This window comes from Sciurus vulgaris, assembly GCF_902686455.1.
Source record: "Sciurus vulgaris genome assembly, chromosome: 1".
Taxonomy (NCBI): domain Eukaryota; kingdom Metazoa; phylum Chordata; class Mammalia; order Rodentia; family Sciuridae; genus Sciurus; species Sciurus vulgaris.
Window position 1 is genome coordinate 211,269,724 of NC_136461.1, and position 15,989 is coordinate 211,285,712.

A 15,989-nucleotide genomic window follows, 5' to 3' on the forward strand; every position below is an offset into this window, starting at 1 on the left:
GATGTGCAGCCCTGAACATGTGGCCAAGACTGAACCTGGGTGCTCATTCATGGACCTCCCTGCCTGTGACAGGCCCAGTGCTCTTGGGAGGGATGTGCTCTTGCTAGAAGGGCAAGTGCCCCTTCGGCCCCAACAAACCTGTTTTGTTTGTGCAAAGAGCTGCAGGTTCACAGCAAATGCTCCAAGGTTATAAAGGTGTCCCCGTGGTAGGCTGCCACCCTCCAGGCCCACAGCCTGCTCTAGGGTGCCCCAGTCTCCTGGGCTCTACGCAGCAGAGTGCTGGAGGCCCATGGAAGGACACGCCCCCTTCCTCGCGGTTCTGGGAAAGGCCCCCTGAAAGCAGCCTGGTGGGTGGGTCTCTGAACAGCCAAGGAGCTCAAAGCACATAACGTCCTCTCTCACAGCCCTGAGGGGCCACCCTCTCCAAGACGAGGCTCGGAGCCCAGCCAGACTAAGAGGTGTTACAGCAAGAACTGTGAGCAGTGCCTGGGGAGAGCTGGAGCCGCCCTGAGAGGGGGGAACTCCCTGTCCCCGGGGGTCTCCAAGCAGATCCCACTGCCGCAGCTGCTGGCTGCAAAAGCACAAGACCCGGAAAAGCCCCATACCGTCCTGGGGCAGTGGAGTGGCCACTGGTGGTGCTGCCCCTGCGGGCCGCTCCTTTTTAGGGCTGTCTCAAACGTGCAGGGACACTGCGCTGCTGCGGTGGTCCCAGAGCCTGCTGGGCCGCGGCAGGTTCTGGGCCAAGTGCGGATCGAAGGGTTGCCTCCGGGGTCACCGGCATTCGCGGGCCTCGGACAGCCTAGGGACCAGCGGGGAGAGCCGGCTGGCTCTTCTCGAGGTCACCCCGCCATTCTCGGGGCAACCGACTGACACCGAGAGCGTGAGCTGCAGCCGGGAGGACAATGACTGGCACCTCCGTCCCGGCTGCTGAGTCATTTGCGTCCGCCCGGCTCCTCCCCCTCCATTTCGGACGTTACTTGCTGCGGTTTCCAAAGCGGCGAAGGGCAGAATTGCTTGGGATGGGCTTGGGGTTACCAGGATCTTTGCGGGGAAGGGATGAGTGTTGGGGGACGAGTAATGAGGTTGCAGGCGGGCAGTGAAATCCACACGGGACCCTGTCTCTGGGCGAGAGGCCGGGGGTAGCAGGTAGGTCAGGTGCCAGCGGAGGCCCGCAGCAGCGCCTCTGGGGACCCGCTGTGTTCCATTTTCTTTGCAAAGTCCCGCAGCCTGGGCCCGAGAAACGGAGCCTTCGACTCAGCTCAGATAAGGGATCCGACTCAGGACGCGTCCGCTCTTCAAGAGCTGTAGGGACACCGGCCCGGGACCCGCACCCGAAGCCAGAGTGCCGATCTTCCCGCCGCCCCTGCGCCGCAGTGCCGGGGGCGGCCGCCAGGTGCCGCTGTGGCACCTCGCTCTCCTGCCCTACCCCGCCGCGCCCAGCCCCGCCCCACGAAAAGCGAAAGCGGCGCCGGCGGGGGACGCGGAACGGACCACCGAGCGCGGATAGGGGGGGCCGGGAGCTGTGGGCGGGCTCCTGCCCGCGGCCTCCGGCGCGCCTCCCCCTCAACCGGCCTCGCGCGGTGGTTTGCTCCAACCGCGGCGCTCCCAGGCTCCCAGGCTCCCGGCTGCCGGCAGCCGGCAGCGGCGTAGCGGCTCAGGCTGCCCTCAGCGTAGTAGACTCCGCCGCACGCCGCGATGTTGGGGTTGCTGGTGGCCTCGTTGGCCCTGGCACTCTCCTTCTTCGCGCTGCTGGATGGCTGGTACCTTGTGCGCGTGCCGTGCGCTGTGCTGCGCGCGCGCCTGCTGCAGCCGCGCGTCCGCGACCTGCTGGCCGAGCAACGCTACGCGGGCCGCGTGCTACCTTCGGACTTGGATCTGCTGCTGCATATGAACAACGCGCGCTACCTGCGCGAGGCTGACGTGGCGCGCGCTGCGCACCTGACTCGCTGCGGCGTGCTTGGGGCGCTGCGCGAGCTGGGGGCGCACGCCGTGCTAGCCGCCTCTTGTGCGCGCTACCGCCGCTCCCTGCGCCTGCTTGAGCCCTTCGAGGTGCGCACCCGCCTGCTAGGCTGGGACGACCGCGCCTTCTACTTGGAGGCGCGCTTTGTCAGCCTGCGCGATGGCTTCTTGTGCGCACTGTTGCGTTCCCGGCAGCACGTGCTGGGCACCTCGCCCGAGCGCGTCGTACAGCACTTGTGCAAGCGCAGGGTGAGCAGCCCCCGACCCCTCACAACCCCTACGGGCTCCTCGTCTCCGACCTCCAGCCCTGGGGAAGGCCTGCCTCCTCCTTCTCTTGGAGCACCCGGTTCAGCACTGCATCCCTTCTTGCCTTTAACTGTAGGCTCAGGGCCTTCCTCACTGGTGCCCACCTTCGTGGGGGTCCCCAGGGTCCCAGAATCAACTCTTCACAGTCAGGCTTAGCCATTCCTCAGCTCATGTTTTTACCTTACCCCTTCCCCTCTTCCAAAACAGATGTCAGACCAGGCCTCTGACCAGAAGTCCAAGTCTTGGTGCTGGCGGTCTGGAGTGCTGAGCCACCTCCTCTGGTTCTTGGTTCTGAGTGTGGGATGGAGAAGGCAGTTAGAGGTGGTTGCTGGGAGTTTGGGGGGACCTGAACCTCTCTTTCATACAGCTTAGAGCTAAAGGGCTGGGTCCCTATGGGGTTGGACTGACCCTGGAAGGCTGCAAGCTTTTCTGCCTTTCCACAGTTGGAAAAGGGAGGCCCACACCTGCCTGGGCTTAAGGCCCTTCCCTAGGGCCTGCTCCATGGCAGAGCAGGCTGCTGCAGCAAGGCAGCCTTGCCCCTGGGGATGGCCAGGGCGGTGATGGTTGCCAGGGCAGGTCCTGAACGATGCCACCCTCTCTGGCATCAGACGGGCTCCTCCAGAGCACAGGAGGGACAGTCCCACCTTTGCAGGGGGCTGTATCTGAGTTGGGGAAGCAAGCGTAGAGGCAGTGGCACTGCCTAGGGCTGCAGAGTGACCATGGGTGTGGTCCCCGGTTTTGTCTTTGTTGAGTTGCAAACCCTGAGCACTGAGAGCAAGCCCAGCCCCAGCCCCAGCCCTGCCTGGACTAACCCTGTGAGCGGGGACATTTTGTCCTGGCCCAGCCCACCATGTGGCCACTTGCACTGAGGAGGGCTGGGCACCTGCCCCTCCCCTCATTCTGACAGCTCTTGAAGCATCTGACCCCACAGGCAGTCCAAGGGGTTTGCGCTCATCATAAGAGTGTACAGGGAGGGCTGGGGCAGGCCCCGAGCTGCCTGGGAGATAAAGCTGGGAGCATGAGGAAGAGAAGGGCTCCCATGCTGTCCAGGGAGCTGCTTTCAAGACCAGCCCTCCCTCTGCCCCTGCACCCTGTGCTCTGCAGCCTCAGGATTCTGCCTGGCTCTGGGGATGCAGAGCCTCAAGCATGATCCTGCTGGGGAGGCAGGCCTGGCAGAGCTGGAGTGTGTCCAGGGAGCTGGGACCGAAGTGTGAGCTCAGAGAGGCCTGGGGAGACACTGAGTAGGTGACAGGGAGGGGCCTCTTGGAAGGTCTCATGCTGGGGAACAGCATGGGCAGAGGCCCAGAAGTGGGAGGGCAGCAGCCTGGCTGGGGACCCTTGGCCGTACCCCTCAGTCATCCCCCTGGCAGCAGGTGGTGCTCAGAGCCTCACCTTCCTGTCCTGCAGGTGGAGCCCCCCGAGCTGCCGGAAGACTTGCAGCACTGGATCGCCTACAATGAGGCCAGCAGCCAGCTGCTCCGGGCTGAGAGTGGACTCGGTGATGTCATCAAGGACCAGTGACTGCTTCCTCCTCCACTGCCTGCCCATCAGCTTCTGCCTAGGGGCAGTTGGTTACCTACCCAGCTGGTCAGTTATCCTGTCCCACAAAACAGGCAGGCCAGGCTGGTCTCCAGCTGGAGGGACCTTTGACTGCCATAGCCCCCTTCACCTGCTTGACACCCTCTGCAGGGCCCCGTGCTGGACAGGATGGAGTGGCATTGGTGCCCTGACCTAGTTTTGTCCCCTAGTTGGGGATGGATGGCAGAGGGGGCCCTGACCATCCCTCTAGTAAGACCACTATGCCATAGTCCCAGGTAGGGGAATGTACCTGGAGCAGAGGGACAGCAACAGTGGCCTGAGCATGGACCCTGGGTGGAAGCTGTGTGCAGAGTGGAGCAGGGCCCAGGGCAGTCCTGGGCATGGCCTGGTGCTCTGCAGGACTGGCTCTGGTCCTCAGGCAGCACTGCAAGGCTTCTCCTTCCGCCTCCAGGGAGAATCAGGCTCAGGGAGGAGGATGGAGTGGGAGGGCGCATTGGCAGTGCCTGCCCCCGAGGACAGGGTCCCCAGGGTCCCCTGGTACAGAATTGGTGTCCTGCCTCTCCTTCCAGGCTGGGTGGTAGGGCAGGGCAGGCAACTGGGATGTGGCTGTTAGAGGGGCAGATGGCACACGGGCTCCTGGAAGGATTGCTGGGAGTGTTAGAGTCAGGGAGGGAACAGCAGGGACATTCTGCAAGGGCTCCCTCAGCTGCCTGCACCCATCTGTACCCACTGGGGCTGTGCTACCTCTGGCTGAAGCCTGCCCTCTCTGGTCCAACAGCACCTCTTGACCCCAGCGGTGCCTGCCCCACACCCTGCCCTGCTCTGAGGGCTGCTCCCTGCACACTGGGGCCAGGGAAGGGTCTTGTGTTCTCTGTGGGACAGGGCCCTGGGCAGCTGAGTGGTCTGTTCTGACAGCTGCTCTCAGCCTTCCTGATGGACACTGGGAGCTGGCTGAGGCTGCCTGCTCCTGCCTAATCCCATACCTTACAATGGGGGAAACTGAGGCCTGGACCAGCCCAGAGCTATTGAGAACACCCAGGACTGAGCAGGACTGGTCCTCAGGCTCTGGTCATGCCCTGTCTAGCTGGGGTACTGAGTCCAGGAGCCCTGGGTGTGGGGGTCTCTGCTTGCCTGCTGAGGGCTCTTGGCACCTGTCTGTACCCCATGCCTGCCCTGCCAGCCCAGGGTGAGGACGTCAGCTGGGAAGTCAGAACTGCCTCTTCCAGGAACTGCCCCTGGAGCCAGAGTAGGATCTTCATCAGTACCCTGGACCCTCCCCGCCCCCTCACCCCAGTGCTGCTGTTCTTGCCATAGCTGTACCTTATTTAAAGAAAGCACACGATTAAAGAGTTTTAAAGGTGTATGTGCTGGGAAAACTGCATTTCCAAAGCCCGGACCCCCTCATAGGGTCCCATTCTCAGGATATGTTTTCTGGTGGTGGTGGTGGGGGGTGTTGTTGGGCTACCCTTGAACTTAAGGACCAGGCCCGCAGGGCAGGACTTGTCCAATTCCTGCAGAACGTGAGACCAGGAGTTGCCTGAAGTTCCCAGCTGGCCTTCCTGCCCTGCTAGCCCGTGGGCCTTGCACCTGTCCCACAGGTACCTGGTCCAGGCTTCCTGATTCCTTCCAGTCGAGGGATGGCCATAAGAGGTCATGCCCCATGCTACTTTGGGTACCCCTGGCTCCGGTACTCATGGGATAGGATGGAGGTGGCAGTTTGGGGCAGAGGCCACGGACCTTGATGGTGGGAGGGGAGGCAGAGAGCAGAGGAGCTGTTATGCAGGACAGAGCAGGTGAATGTTGGGGTTATGAGCCATGTCCGGGCTCTGCCCAGGGAGTCTGGAAGGCTCCAAGGGCCTGGGAAGGCATGGGGGAGGGGGCTGGAGAGGCTGCCCACCTGGTCTGTGATTTGCAGCTGAAGGGTTGGCCCTGACACCTGTCATGAGCCTGTGGACACTGCACAGGTGCAGCCACTGAAAATGGATTTTCTTCATCATCTAAAGGTTCCAGGAAGGTTTCAGGGCTTGTCGAGGGCACCCGGGGTGCAGCTGGGGGCGGCAGGATCTGAACTGAGTGCTGCCAGACAAGGGCAGCTGGTCCCAGCAGAGCAGGGCTGACGGGAGTGTGCAGGACGGGGCCGTGGGCCTTGCTTCGCACCTGCAGAGGTGCCTCCCCAGGCTCCCTGGCTCAGCAGGTGCCCCTGGAGTTGGAGCGGCATCTCTCCTGAGCGGAGTTCTGGGCTTAGTGATTCGACTAAGATGAAAGCATCCGTGTGCGCGGTCCGGGTAGGTGAGCGTTCTCAAAATCAACCAAGGGCTACGGCTTTCGGAGCTCCATGCGGTCTCTGGGGGCCAGGAGGCTTAGCCACGCTGCGGTGCGGATTCCCTCAGGCCCCGCGGTGGTGCTCTCTGCGCGGAGGGATCCTGACCACCAAGACTCCGTGGACTCGGACGCGCGCCCTCTGGTGGCCGCACTGACGCAGTGCCTAGGCCCAGTAAGTGCTGTGCTGCAAGGCTCTCCCATCCCCACCTCGGCAGGACCTGGCAGCAGCATCCCCAATTGCTCTGCTGGGCGGCGAAATCTGCTCAATCCCCATGGCAAGGCTGGGGCTCTGACCCCTAGACACTGATCCAGGATCCTGGGGCTGTACTGGAGGTCCATCCTTAACTTGGGGAGTGGTCCTACCAGGGAATGGCAGGCAGGTGTCAGCTGCCCCAGGACCCCAGATGGGATGCCTTAGAGCAGGCAGAGGAGCTGTCACGGGGGTCCTTAAGGTACCTTGTCACCATCCTGGCTACTCCCCTGTGTCCTGGGCGAGTGTGTGGGGTCTGCCAAGCAGGCCAACTTGCTGCCAGCAGCAGCAGGTGCTAGTGGGACCCCAGGGTCATGACCTGGTGGCCCACAGCAAGATGACACAAGACCTGGCTGGGAAGAACCCAGAAAATGCCCAGCCAAGAGGACACATACTGAAACTGGGTCCTGGAGAGGGCACTAACACTGGGTGCCCCAGGATGGGGCAGAACACTGAAGGGGTGAGGGCCACGTGGGAGGAGCAAGCAGGAACCTGAAGGCACACTCCTGGGTCAGCCCTGAGGGTCCTGTCCCCTAGACAGCCCTGGCCGATGCCCACTGGGACTGCTGCAGTCTTGGCCCTGGGGTCTGGGAGACAATTCAGCGCTGGCCACGCTCTCCTCTGACCTCCCCAGCATCCCAAGGTGATGAGCAGACCATCGACAGAGGGGCGACTAACCTAGGGGGTTGTATATGCCCTGGGAAGACCCAGGTGGTGGGGGGCTTCCTGTGACCTCCTGCTCTGCCTCCCCTGGCTGTATCAATGGCACTGCCAGACTGGCCGGAACCAGACTCCCCTCCTCCTGGGGAAAACCAGATCCCAACCAAGTGTCCTTTCCACCTGGGCAGTGCTGGCCTCCAGGGTTTGAGGGGAAGCATCTTAGAAAGAGGGGTTTTCCTGGGACTAAGGAGTTGTGGGGCTAATTTGCAGGGACAGTGATCCAGAAGGCATTTCTACCCCCAGGTCTGTCTCCCCATCTGGGAAATGGGTCAGGCCGAGTTGGCTCAGTTCTCCTACAGACCCACTTGTGGGCTCTCGGCGCCCAGGGAGGACAGCAGTCATCTCCATCCTTGGCTGTTTTATTTTCCACAAGTGTCGGGGACAGAGTAAGTGGCCTGAGGCCCAGTGAGCGCTCATGGAGACATGGAGGCAGAGGTGGCCGCAGGTGGCGCTAGGCCCTGTCAGGAGAGACGGTGCCCGAGGAACACTGCCCCCAGCGTAGCCAGAGTCCCAGCCCCCAGCTTGGCCCTCTCCGCTGAGTTGCAGAGGTCACGGAAGCAGCAGAAGATGGGGTGGGCAGCCCCGATGCTGTCGGGGTCAGTGGCTAGGCAGGAGCTGGAGCAGGAGCGGGTCACCATGGGGCTCTGGTCGAAGGGGTACTCTGCAGGGTGGGCAGGCGTCAGAGCTCTGTGTGCCCCTGCTGCTCCTGACCGCCACCTCTGAGCTCGTTCCTCCTGCCTCCTCCAGCCTGCCCACATTCCCTCCCAGATCTGGATGTCGTCCAACCCCCAGCCCCAACCGCCACAGGTTTTCCTACTAATAGCACTAGTGCCCAGCCCCTGCAATGCCCGGGCCACCCAGCCCTGAGGCTGCAGCACACCCCTCCCCCAGGTCCAAGCACTCCCAGTGCCTGGTGCCCAGGGTCCGGCGGGAGGCTGAGGCTCCCAGGCGGGAAGCCTCCACCCTGCCTTCCTGCCCCTCTGCCTCTCAGGGCGAGAGGCAGTGGTGCGTCCAGGGAGACCTTGGGAAGAGGACGGCCGCCCCGGGCCCGGGCTCACCGCTCTCCACCTTCTCCAGGGTGGTCTTGCAGGCGGTGTCCTCCAGCTTGCAGTAGGTGATGTTTTTGCATGCATAGATGGGTGTGGGCCGCTCGCAGGAGTAGCACCTGAAGGCCTCACCTGGGCAGGGGTGGCAGCAGACCTCACCACCTGGTCCGTCAGCCCCACCCTGGAACCAGGCGGACGGGACTGGAGACCTGCTGAGATCCTTCAAGGCCCACCGCACCTCACCTCCCCAGCCTTGGTCTCCCTCCTGGGAGAGTGAGCCATGACCTCTGTCCCAGGGAGCAGCTGGGCTCTAGGAGGCTTGCTGAGAGCCCCCGAGCCCCCGACAGCCCCTGCCCTCCAGGAGGTGGGTGAACCGAGGCCCAGGGTAAGGTCCCACCAGCTTCTCCCCTGGCCACTCACCACAGCCCATGCTCCAGGCTGCCATGAGCAGCAGCCGCGTGGCCCAGGGAGAGGCCATCCCTCAGTGCTCAGAGCTGGGAGGGAGGCTGGCCCCATGTTAAGGATTTATACCAGCCCCTGCAGCTCCTGCTCCTGGGCGGCGGCGGATCTGGCCATGACTCAGTGGGGCGGCGCAGGGCAGAGTGGGGAGGGCTGGCAGGAGTGGGTGGTGGCGCGAGAACTGTCACCACCCGCCAGCCCTCGGGGGCGGGACCCCTCTGAGGCCTCCCTGGGAGACCCAGTCTAAGGACTGTGGCCCTGCCTCTGCTGGCACACCTCCAGCACTGGGACTGGACCCTCCCCAGACAGCCTGGTGTCCCAGCACAGTTCTGAGGAGGGCCTTCCCCCTGCAACCCGCTGGTGAGCCCCGTCTCCCTGGTTCTGCCCTTGGGGTTCACATATGCCTCATGGCCCCAGTGTTGAGGGCCCTTGAGACCCAGGTGTAGGTCAGCTGCCAGAGACCTTGCAGGAACTGTAGCCCCATCTGGCCAGCTAGGGTCCTGGCAGGTGTCCTGCACACCTGGACTCTCCACAGCGCAGAGGCCTGGCCAGTGTGGCAAGGGGCAAGTGCCTGGTGAAGTAGGTGCTGCTGGCCAGGAGGCCCTTCTGGGTGTGAGGCCCTGGCCTGGTCCCTCATCATTGCCACCGATGGCCTTTGAACCAAGCCTGAGCTTCTGAGTTTTAGGCCCCTGGCCTGGCAATCTCTTCTGACCTTCCTCACTGTCTACCCCTTACCACACACCAACCCCTGTCCACACTCTTTCCTGTGCTAGGCCTCTCACAGTGTGGACACTGGTTTCCCATCCGATGGTGCAAATCTTTTTTTCTTTTTTTTGGTGGTGCAGGGGATCGAACCCAGGGCCTTGTGCATGCGAGGCAAGCACTCCACCAACTGAGCTACATCCCCAGCCCGCATGGCTCAAACCTCTCGGGTGTCATAAGGCCACCCAGGTGCTCTGCCACAGTCCTTCCCAGCTTCAGGCTCTTCCCTTTCCATTCTTCGAGGTCCTGGTTGGTGGTTGGTTGTGGCTAGACAGATGGGTGAATGAATAGAGGGTGGCTGGGTGGCTAGGTGGCTGACGGGATGGGGGGTGGGGGGTGGAGTGCGGGATGGGAGGGTGGATGGATAAGAGGGGTGGGTGGCTGGACTCAGGGGTGGAGGGGTGCTCAGGTGGCTGGGTGGCTGGAGAGCGACATTTAGAGTGAGCAGAGAGAGGGATGGGAGGACGGGCGTTTGTGGATGGGCAGCTGAAGGATTGGTGGACGGATGGTTGGTGTGGAGGGGTAGGTGTCAAGAGAAGCGGGAGTAGCCATGTGGCCGAGTAGGTCAATGGCAGGTGTGCGTTTGGCTCTGTGGGGCCTGGGGTGGGCCCTCTGTGGCAGAGGCCGACGGGGTGCCGAAAAGGTTTGGGGCAGGCACCTAGGAGGCCTGAGTTCCCCTTGGCCGTGGGGCCATCTCCCTGTGCCTTGGGGTGGCTCCCTTGTCCCTCCAGACCTTGGCTTCCTGTTTGTCTCTTGGAGGGTGGAAGTGTCCGGGCTTTGTGAGCTGAAGCAAGTTGTACAAGGCTTTGCAAGAAAGCAAAGGGAGGGTGTGGCTTTGCCAGGGAGAGAACGATACTCCAAACAATGGGGCCACCTGTGGGGAGGTGCAGGGACAGCAGCAGGGCGGCTCACCCTGGGCTGAGGCCACAACACGCCCAGACACCAAGAGGCGCCAAGGACTGTCTGGTTCTAGAGCCTGGTAGACAGCCGAGCTGGCCCCGCCTGGCCTCCTGGTGACCGGGGTCACCGCCGCGCTCACTGAGCTCCCTCTTCCATCTGTGAATGGACAGAGGGACATCTGCTCCGGAGGCTACTCAATGCTGGAGCCAGCGTGGACCTCCTGGAGTTGTGAGCCCCTGCAGACCACAGTGCAGGAGAACCTGGAGCACTCCAGCGGGTGGGGACAGTGACAGGAGACATGGACGCATGGCCAGTCAAGGATGCTGGAGGGGCCCCTGGCCTCCCGACTGAGGAGGAGGGCCTCAGAGGTCAGATGGCAGGTGCTGGGTGAGTGGCAGCCAGGAGAGGGGCACACACAGCTTTCTGCAGGCAGAGCAGGCACCCAATGGGCAGGCGGGAAGCAGCCCGTGCCTGGGCAGACGCCACCACGCAGGGCAGGACTTACTCCAACTGGGCAGCTGCCCTCCCCTCCACCCACGTCCTCGTGGTCCAGGTGTGGAACCAACGGGAGGCCAGGTGTGAGCCCAGAGAAGGGTAGGTGTGACTTGGAGGGCGGCTCACCCCCGGGCCTGGGGTCCCGCAGCTGGACAGGGCTGTCCACTTGCCTGGTTGAGCACTGGCCCTGACGGCTGCTAGTGGCGGGAGTGTGAGCCCAGGACAGAGGACAGGTAGCTGCTCATCAAAGAAAAGGAAGTGGGTGGATGGCACTCACAGCCTCGGAGGGGAAGGACCCACGCTCCAACCAAACAGCCTCCACAGTGCTCCTCCTGCCCTTTGGGTCACCTAGGCAGGGTGGGCGGAGGGGGCATGAGAAGAAAGGAAACCTGACATCTGTAAAAGGGGCAGGACGCCCCACTCCCTCAGACACCAGCTCTGAGAGCTTGCTCTCCTAGGAGTCTCTTTCTCTCCCTCTCTCTGTTGTTTCTTAAATAAAATTTGCTCTTTGCTCTTGCCTCGGTGTTTCTTGGGTGTTTAATCGTCAACACCGGGGGAACGTGCTGGTTTCCACTGGATGAGGCTCTTCTCCTTTCCATGTCTAATCTGTAAGTCGGGGTGATGATGTTCTTGGTCCTCGGGTTGCTGGGCAGCTCAGACGTGGGGACAGGTGTGAACTGCCAAGCCACGCAAGACTTGGGAGACACGGCCCTTGCTTCCTCTCCCTGCCTGCCCCAGCCGGGAAGTCCCCAGGGTCACTCCCCAGCCTGGCCAGGCACCCAAAGCAATCCTCACCTGTTTCCCAAGATGGCACAGTGGGCCCTGCTTGTTCCCTTCAAGCAGTTGGCGGTGCCAGTCCACACCCATCCCCAGGCTTCCTGGCTCCTCCTCCTTGGCAGCCTCTGCCTTCCACTCAAGAGGGACTGGCTAAAATGCAAATTGCAGCACACACTCTTCCCAGAAGCCTTCCCCACCTCCTGCCTTCAGCATGCAGCCAAAGCCCATCCTGCCATTGGCACTTGATGCCTGCCCTACCCTGCCTGGCCTGAGGGGCTGCTGGACAGTCAGCTCCCTGTGTGGAGGAACATGTCCCCTTTCCTCTGGGACTCCTCCAACCGTACCTGCTCTACCTGTGCTGACTACTGCAGCATTTGCTGGAGGATGAGTGGATGGGTAGATGAACAGATAGAGGATGGACAGGTAGATGCCAGGTCCTAAGGCATTAGGAGCCATGGAGGACTGGGAACAGCAGGATGGCCTCCATGTTCCCCTTAGAGGCTGATGCTAGGCTCTGGCCTCACCTGGCTCAAGCCAGGCTTGCCAGGCAGCCTTGGAGTACATCTGTCTGCCCTGAGGGTGGTGAGGCAGGGTACTCATTCCTGGGTGGTGGTCATGGTGGGCAATCACTGGTGAGGCTCCCTCTGCTGGCCAGGGCAAGAATAAGGGCAAGAGTGAGGTCAGAGACAGGCAGAGGGGACCAGGGTGAAATGTGCTGGAACTGGCTGGTCCCAGGAGAGGCTCAGAGGCTGACTCATCCCACCCCACCGATCATACCAGGGCTAGGGTTGGCCTGCCCACCGAAGACTGCACTCAGTTCTCTCCCTGCCTGCTCCTGTCTGCTCCTTCAGCCAAGCTTTGGAGCTGCCAACTCCTCCCTTCCCTATTAGACCCAGTCCTGTCCTGTCCAGTTCCTGCTGGTTGTGGAACTTCCAGGCCACCACAGCGGTAGGCCGGGTCAGGTGGAGTCCTAGCACCTCACATTCTGGCCCTCCTTCCCTACTAGTGATCAGGGGGTTCTGAAGGACTCAGGCTGCAGCAATTCTCAGATAGATCTCACTACACATCAGGCTGGAGCCGATGCAGCTGAGGTCAAGCACACAGATCCACGGCATGGTCCACGGCATGGTCCTAAGGCTGCACACACGGCTTTGCCAGAGCACATGCCATAAAATGGACTCCTTCCCGCCACACAGTGAGCCTCGCTTGACCCTGGTCACAGATTAAACCTGATCCTTGGTTCCAGACTGAGCCTGATCTCTGGTCACTAATGGGCCTCGTCTCCGGTCTGAGGAGTGCATGTCCATGTGTAGGGTGTGTGACACAAGGAAAGCCAAGTGAGAGCAGTGATGTGGACAGGACATATCTCCCCCTTGACACCTCAAGGCTCAGGGTCACAGCCCCAGATGGGGCACCCAGGCCAGCACCGAACATCCCATCTCCATGTCCCTCCATTCTGGGGGCTGCCCTTGTTCTGCCCCCAGAGGTTTCCAGACAGATGGTGGCCATGCTTGTGGTTGGCTGTGTCCTGGAGCTGGTGGTGGGGCTCATTGGGCTGTGGGGCCCCACCCAGGCCCAGGACTGCAGAACCTCACAGAGCGGGCAGGACATGCCCACAGGAGGCAGAGGCAGGGAGCTCCTGGGTTCCAGGGACAGGGAGATTTTGAGGCCTCTGGTCTCCTCTTTCCTCCAGGCATGTCCTCATGTGCCCAGCCATGAGAACCTCCCCTGAGACAGAGCATCCCTCCAGTCAGGGAACTCTTGAGAGGGGCAATGGCCCAGGGGGAGGGAGGACTCAAGCAGTGCCAGGGGGCAGGTGCCAGGGTGGATGAGGGGGTACCTCTGCCCATCCTAACCTGGCTCCCCCGGTCCCTGAGGGCCTGAAGGGCAAAGCTGCCTGATCTGGATGGGGGTCCCAGACTTGCTTGTGGAGTGCAGCTCGAACCCATAATAGGAAATATGAGACCAGATGGATGGGAACAGGGACCCAGTCAGACACTTCTCCCTGCCCCACAGAGCAGGTCTGTGCCCAGCAAGGAGACCCCGGAGGCCAGGTTTAGCAGGCAGCTGCACTTCTTTGAGGCATGAGGGGTGAGGCTGGGAATGGGTGGGCAGTAGCGTGGTGGGGCTCTAGCACAGGAGGCCCAAGAGCAGGGCAAGTGTGAGGGCGAGGGCCAGGCTGTGAGGGCTGCCCAGGGTGGGCGCCCCGTCCACGTTGCACAGCTCAGTGTTGCAGCAGGACACTGGCCGGGTCTGGCCGATGCCATCGACATCTGAGGGCTCACACCGGCTGGCGCAGGATTTGGTCACCGTGGAGTCTCCCAGGAAGGGGTACACTGTGGGGTGCAGGAAGCACCAGCCCTAAGGGTCGGTTCTTCACCGTTTCCAAGGCCCAGCCCCGGGGCCCCATGCCGGTGGTCCCTCCCCACCCGCCAGCATTGCTGGGTGCCTGTGATGGGGGGGCACCATGACGCTGTGCAGCAGGAGGAGGAAGACGGGAAGGAGGGAGAAGGCCCAAGCGTTCCCACAGATGGTGGCTGCACACTGACCGGTGGGCCGGGGGACACTGGGCTGGATGTAGCTGTGATCCGGGGCCCAGCCCTGCCCCACCCAATGCCTACTGACCGATCTCTCGGGAGTAGAGCGTGGTCTTGCACATGGTTTCGTTGGCATCGCACGTGGTGACGGTGATGCAGCTGGACACGCCCGTGGGCTCATGACAGGTGAAACATTTTAAGGCCATTGCTGGGAGAGAGGCGATGAGGGGCGAGTCAGGCAGGTCTGCCCCTCCCAGACTCCACAGACAGGACGCCATGCCCAGCCGGTCCCCAGGAACAATGATGCCAGCCAGGGGCCAAGTCCCCACCAGCCAAAGCTTAGGGAAGATGCCACAGTCAGGCCAGGCTCTGATGGGGACCCTGGGTTCCAGAGGCCAAGAATGCCCCGGGGACTCAGCCTGCAGGGCCAGGCGGAGAGAAGCCACTGCGAAATGCTGGGAGGCACAGGGGACAAAGGCTTGGACACTGCCACATCAAGAGGCACTGAGGGGTGGAGGACTTTGTGGGAACAGGGAAGGGTCCCCTTTCACTCCCTTAGGCAGAGCAGGTTAAAGGGTCAGGCAGGTCTATGGAGTGCAGGGTGGGCTGGCTGTGCTCAGGGAAACTGCAGGCCCCAGCTGGACGAGGTGTGCTCCCCGCAAGGTGGTGCAGGCAAGAGGTGTGTGCTAGCTACTCCACTTCCCTGCACCATGTCCCTGTCCAACCACGGGAGCCGCAGGGGGTTTGGCTGGCTCTGACTGGCCCAAGCTGCCCAGGTACTCAGGGAGGCCACAAGTCCCTGTGTCCCCTCTATGGGACTCAGGCAGGGCCTCCACCCTCTCTGGCTGACCTCAGTTTCTCCCTCTGGGAAATGGGCAAGGCCTCGTGGCTTAGCCCAAACCACCCAGCTCCTTTTCTGGCTGAGTATGGTGGGGGCATACTCATTCAGGTCCAGGATGTGGGTCCCAACTGTCCTCTCAGATCCCAGGCCCAGGAACCACCCCACTGTGGGATGCTCTGGGTCTCCTTCTCCCCTCCCCTTCCCCACGTCCCCTAGGGCACCCCTAGGTCCCCACTCAGACTGTGGGTCTTCCTTCTCCCTTGTACAAAGCCCCTCTGGCCAGGCTCTGCTCTACCTGGGAGCCGGCCTTCTCTGCCCCACTTGGGCCCAGTCCCCTGTCCTTCCACCCTAGACACACCAGGCCCTCGTGGCTTCCCTTCCCACCTTGGCCCGAGCTGGTGGGCCACAGATCCCAGCTCCCCTCTGCCCTCCTCCCAGAGGCTACTGCAGACAGCGGACAGTGTGGAGTGTCCACCTGTGGGGGCGTCCTGCAGCGCACAGACCCCACCCGCCAATCCTGCTCACTTTGTCCCCCCCCCCCCAGCCCCGTGCCCCTCACCGAGCTCCCCGCAGGTGGCCAAAGCCAATGCCAGGAGTGACAGCCTTCTCCCTTGCATGGTCCTTCCGGCGCGAGCCTTCAGTCTGCCTCCCGGGTGGGGACGCCAAGTGCTGTGCGGTGGTCTGACCAGTCCGCTGGGCGGATTAGCGGGATCTTGTTTCTGGGAGGGCGGAGGTGCCGAGACCCCGCCCCAGCCCGGGGCCCCTCCCGCCTTCTCTGGGACATCCCACCCCCTAGGGCTCTCCTCCACGCCCTACCCTCCAGGCCCACCCCCTCCTGTGGGGTCCCTCCCCGCCCTTTCCTCATTCCTCCAGCTCCCAAGGCTGGTCCTGCCCCTTTCTGGCCCTGGGGCGCTGCCCCTTCTCCACTGGGGGCCCCACCCTCTCTGCTTCCTCCTTCTCCCTCGCTCCCTCCTAGGATGGTCCAGGCCCCCCCCCCTACCCCCCCCCCCCCGCACTCTGTAAGGAGACAGCAGAGAGCGGGGGGAGAGGGTCCTCTCTCACGGACCTCTCTGCTG

General features: G+C 62.7%; 3 protein-coding genes across 4 annotated transcripts; 1 reads left to right on the plus strand and 2 right to left on the minus strand.

The window, feature by feature from the left end:
• The first annotated feature begins 1,155 nt into the window (after positions 1–1,155).
• THEM6 (thioesterase superfamily member 6) lies at positions 1,156–4,222 on the plus strand. 2 transcript variants are annotated; one of them, XM_079153957.1, is made up of 2 exons: positions 1,156–2,208; positions 3,673–4,222. In XM_079153957.1, the coding sequence occupies exons 1-2, from the start codon at positions 1,696–1,698 to the stop codon at positions 3,784–3,786; spliced, it is 627 nt and encodes a 208-aa protein (XP_079010083.1). In that variant the 5' UTR covers positions 1,156–1,695; the 3' UTR covers positions 3,787–4,222. The 2 variants fall into 2 exon arrangements, with proteins under 2 accessions (XP_079010083.1, XP_079010084.1); XM_079153958.1 differs by having other exon boundaries at positions 1,156–2,049.
• A 3,217-nt stretch (positions 4,223–7,439) lies between these two features.
• Positions 7,440–8,939, minus strand: SLURP1 (secreted LY6/PLAUR domain containing 1). Its single transcript, XM_079154016.1, has 3 exons — positions 8,563–8,939; positions 8,155–8,274; positions 7,440–7,757 (listed from the first exon to the last, which is right to left on the minus strand). The coding sequence occupies exons 1-3, from the start codon at positions 8,618–8,620 to the stop codon at positions 7,558–7,560; spliced, it is 378 nt and encodes a 125-aa protein (XP_079010142.1). The 5' UTR covers positions 8,621–8,939; the 3' UTR covers positions 7,440–7,557.
• A 2,301-nt stretch (positions 8,940–11,240) lies between these two features.
• Positions 11,241–15,608, minus strand: LYPD2 (LY6/PLAUR domain containing 2). The gene is made up of 3 exons (XM_079154004.1): positions 15,473–15,608; positions 14,161–14,280; positions 11,241–13,871 (listed from the first exon to the last, which is right to left on the minus strand). The coding sequence occupies exons 1-3, from the start codon at positions 15,528–15,530 to the stop codon at positions 13,666–13,668; spliced, it is 384 nt and encodes a 127-aa protein (XP_079010130.1). The 5' UTR covers positions 15,531–15,608; the 3' UTR covers positions 11,241–13,665.
• Between the last annotated feature and the right edge of the window lie 381 nt (positions 15,609–15,989).

Excerpts from the sequence above, each read along its gene's own strand:
- LYPD2 (XM_079154004.1), bottom strand. The coding sequence starts at position 15,530 with ATGCAAGGGAGAAGGCTGTCACTCCTGGCATTGGCTTTGGCCACCTGC. Across the intron at positions 14,281-15,472 it reads GGCCACCTGCGGGGAGCTCG|CAATGGCCTTAAAATGTTTC; the intron begins GTGAGGGGCACG and ends CCTCTCTCCCAG. Across the intron at positions 13,872-14,160 it reads GCTCTACTCCCGAGAGATCG|TGTACCCCTTCCTGGGAGAC; the intron begins GTCAGTAGGCAT and ends TGCACCCCACAG.
- SLURP1 (XM_079154016.1), bottom strand. The coding sequence starts at position 8,620 with ATGGCCTCTCCCTGGGCCACGCGGCTGCTGCTCATGGCAGCCTGGAGC. Across the intron at positions 8,275-8,562 it reads AGCCTGGAGCATGGGCTGTG|GTGAGGCCTTCAGGTGCTAC; the intron begins GTGAGTGGCCAG and ends ACCCCTGCCCAG. Across the intron at positions 7,758-8,154 it reads CCTGGAGAAGGTGGAGAGCG|AGTACCCCTTCGACCAGAGC; the intron begins GTGAGCCCGGGC and ends CCCACCCTGCAG.
- THEM6 (XM_079153957.1), top strand. The coding sequence starts at position 1,696 with ATGTTGGGGTTGCTGGTGGCCTCGTTGGCCCTGGCACTCTCCTTCTTC. Across the intron at positions 2,209-3,672 it reads AGCACTTGTGCAAGCGCAGG|GTGGAGCCCCCCGAGCTGCC; the intron begins GTGAGCAGCCCC and ends CCTGTCCTGCAG.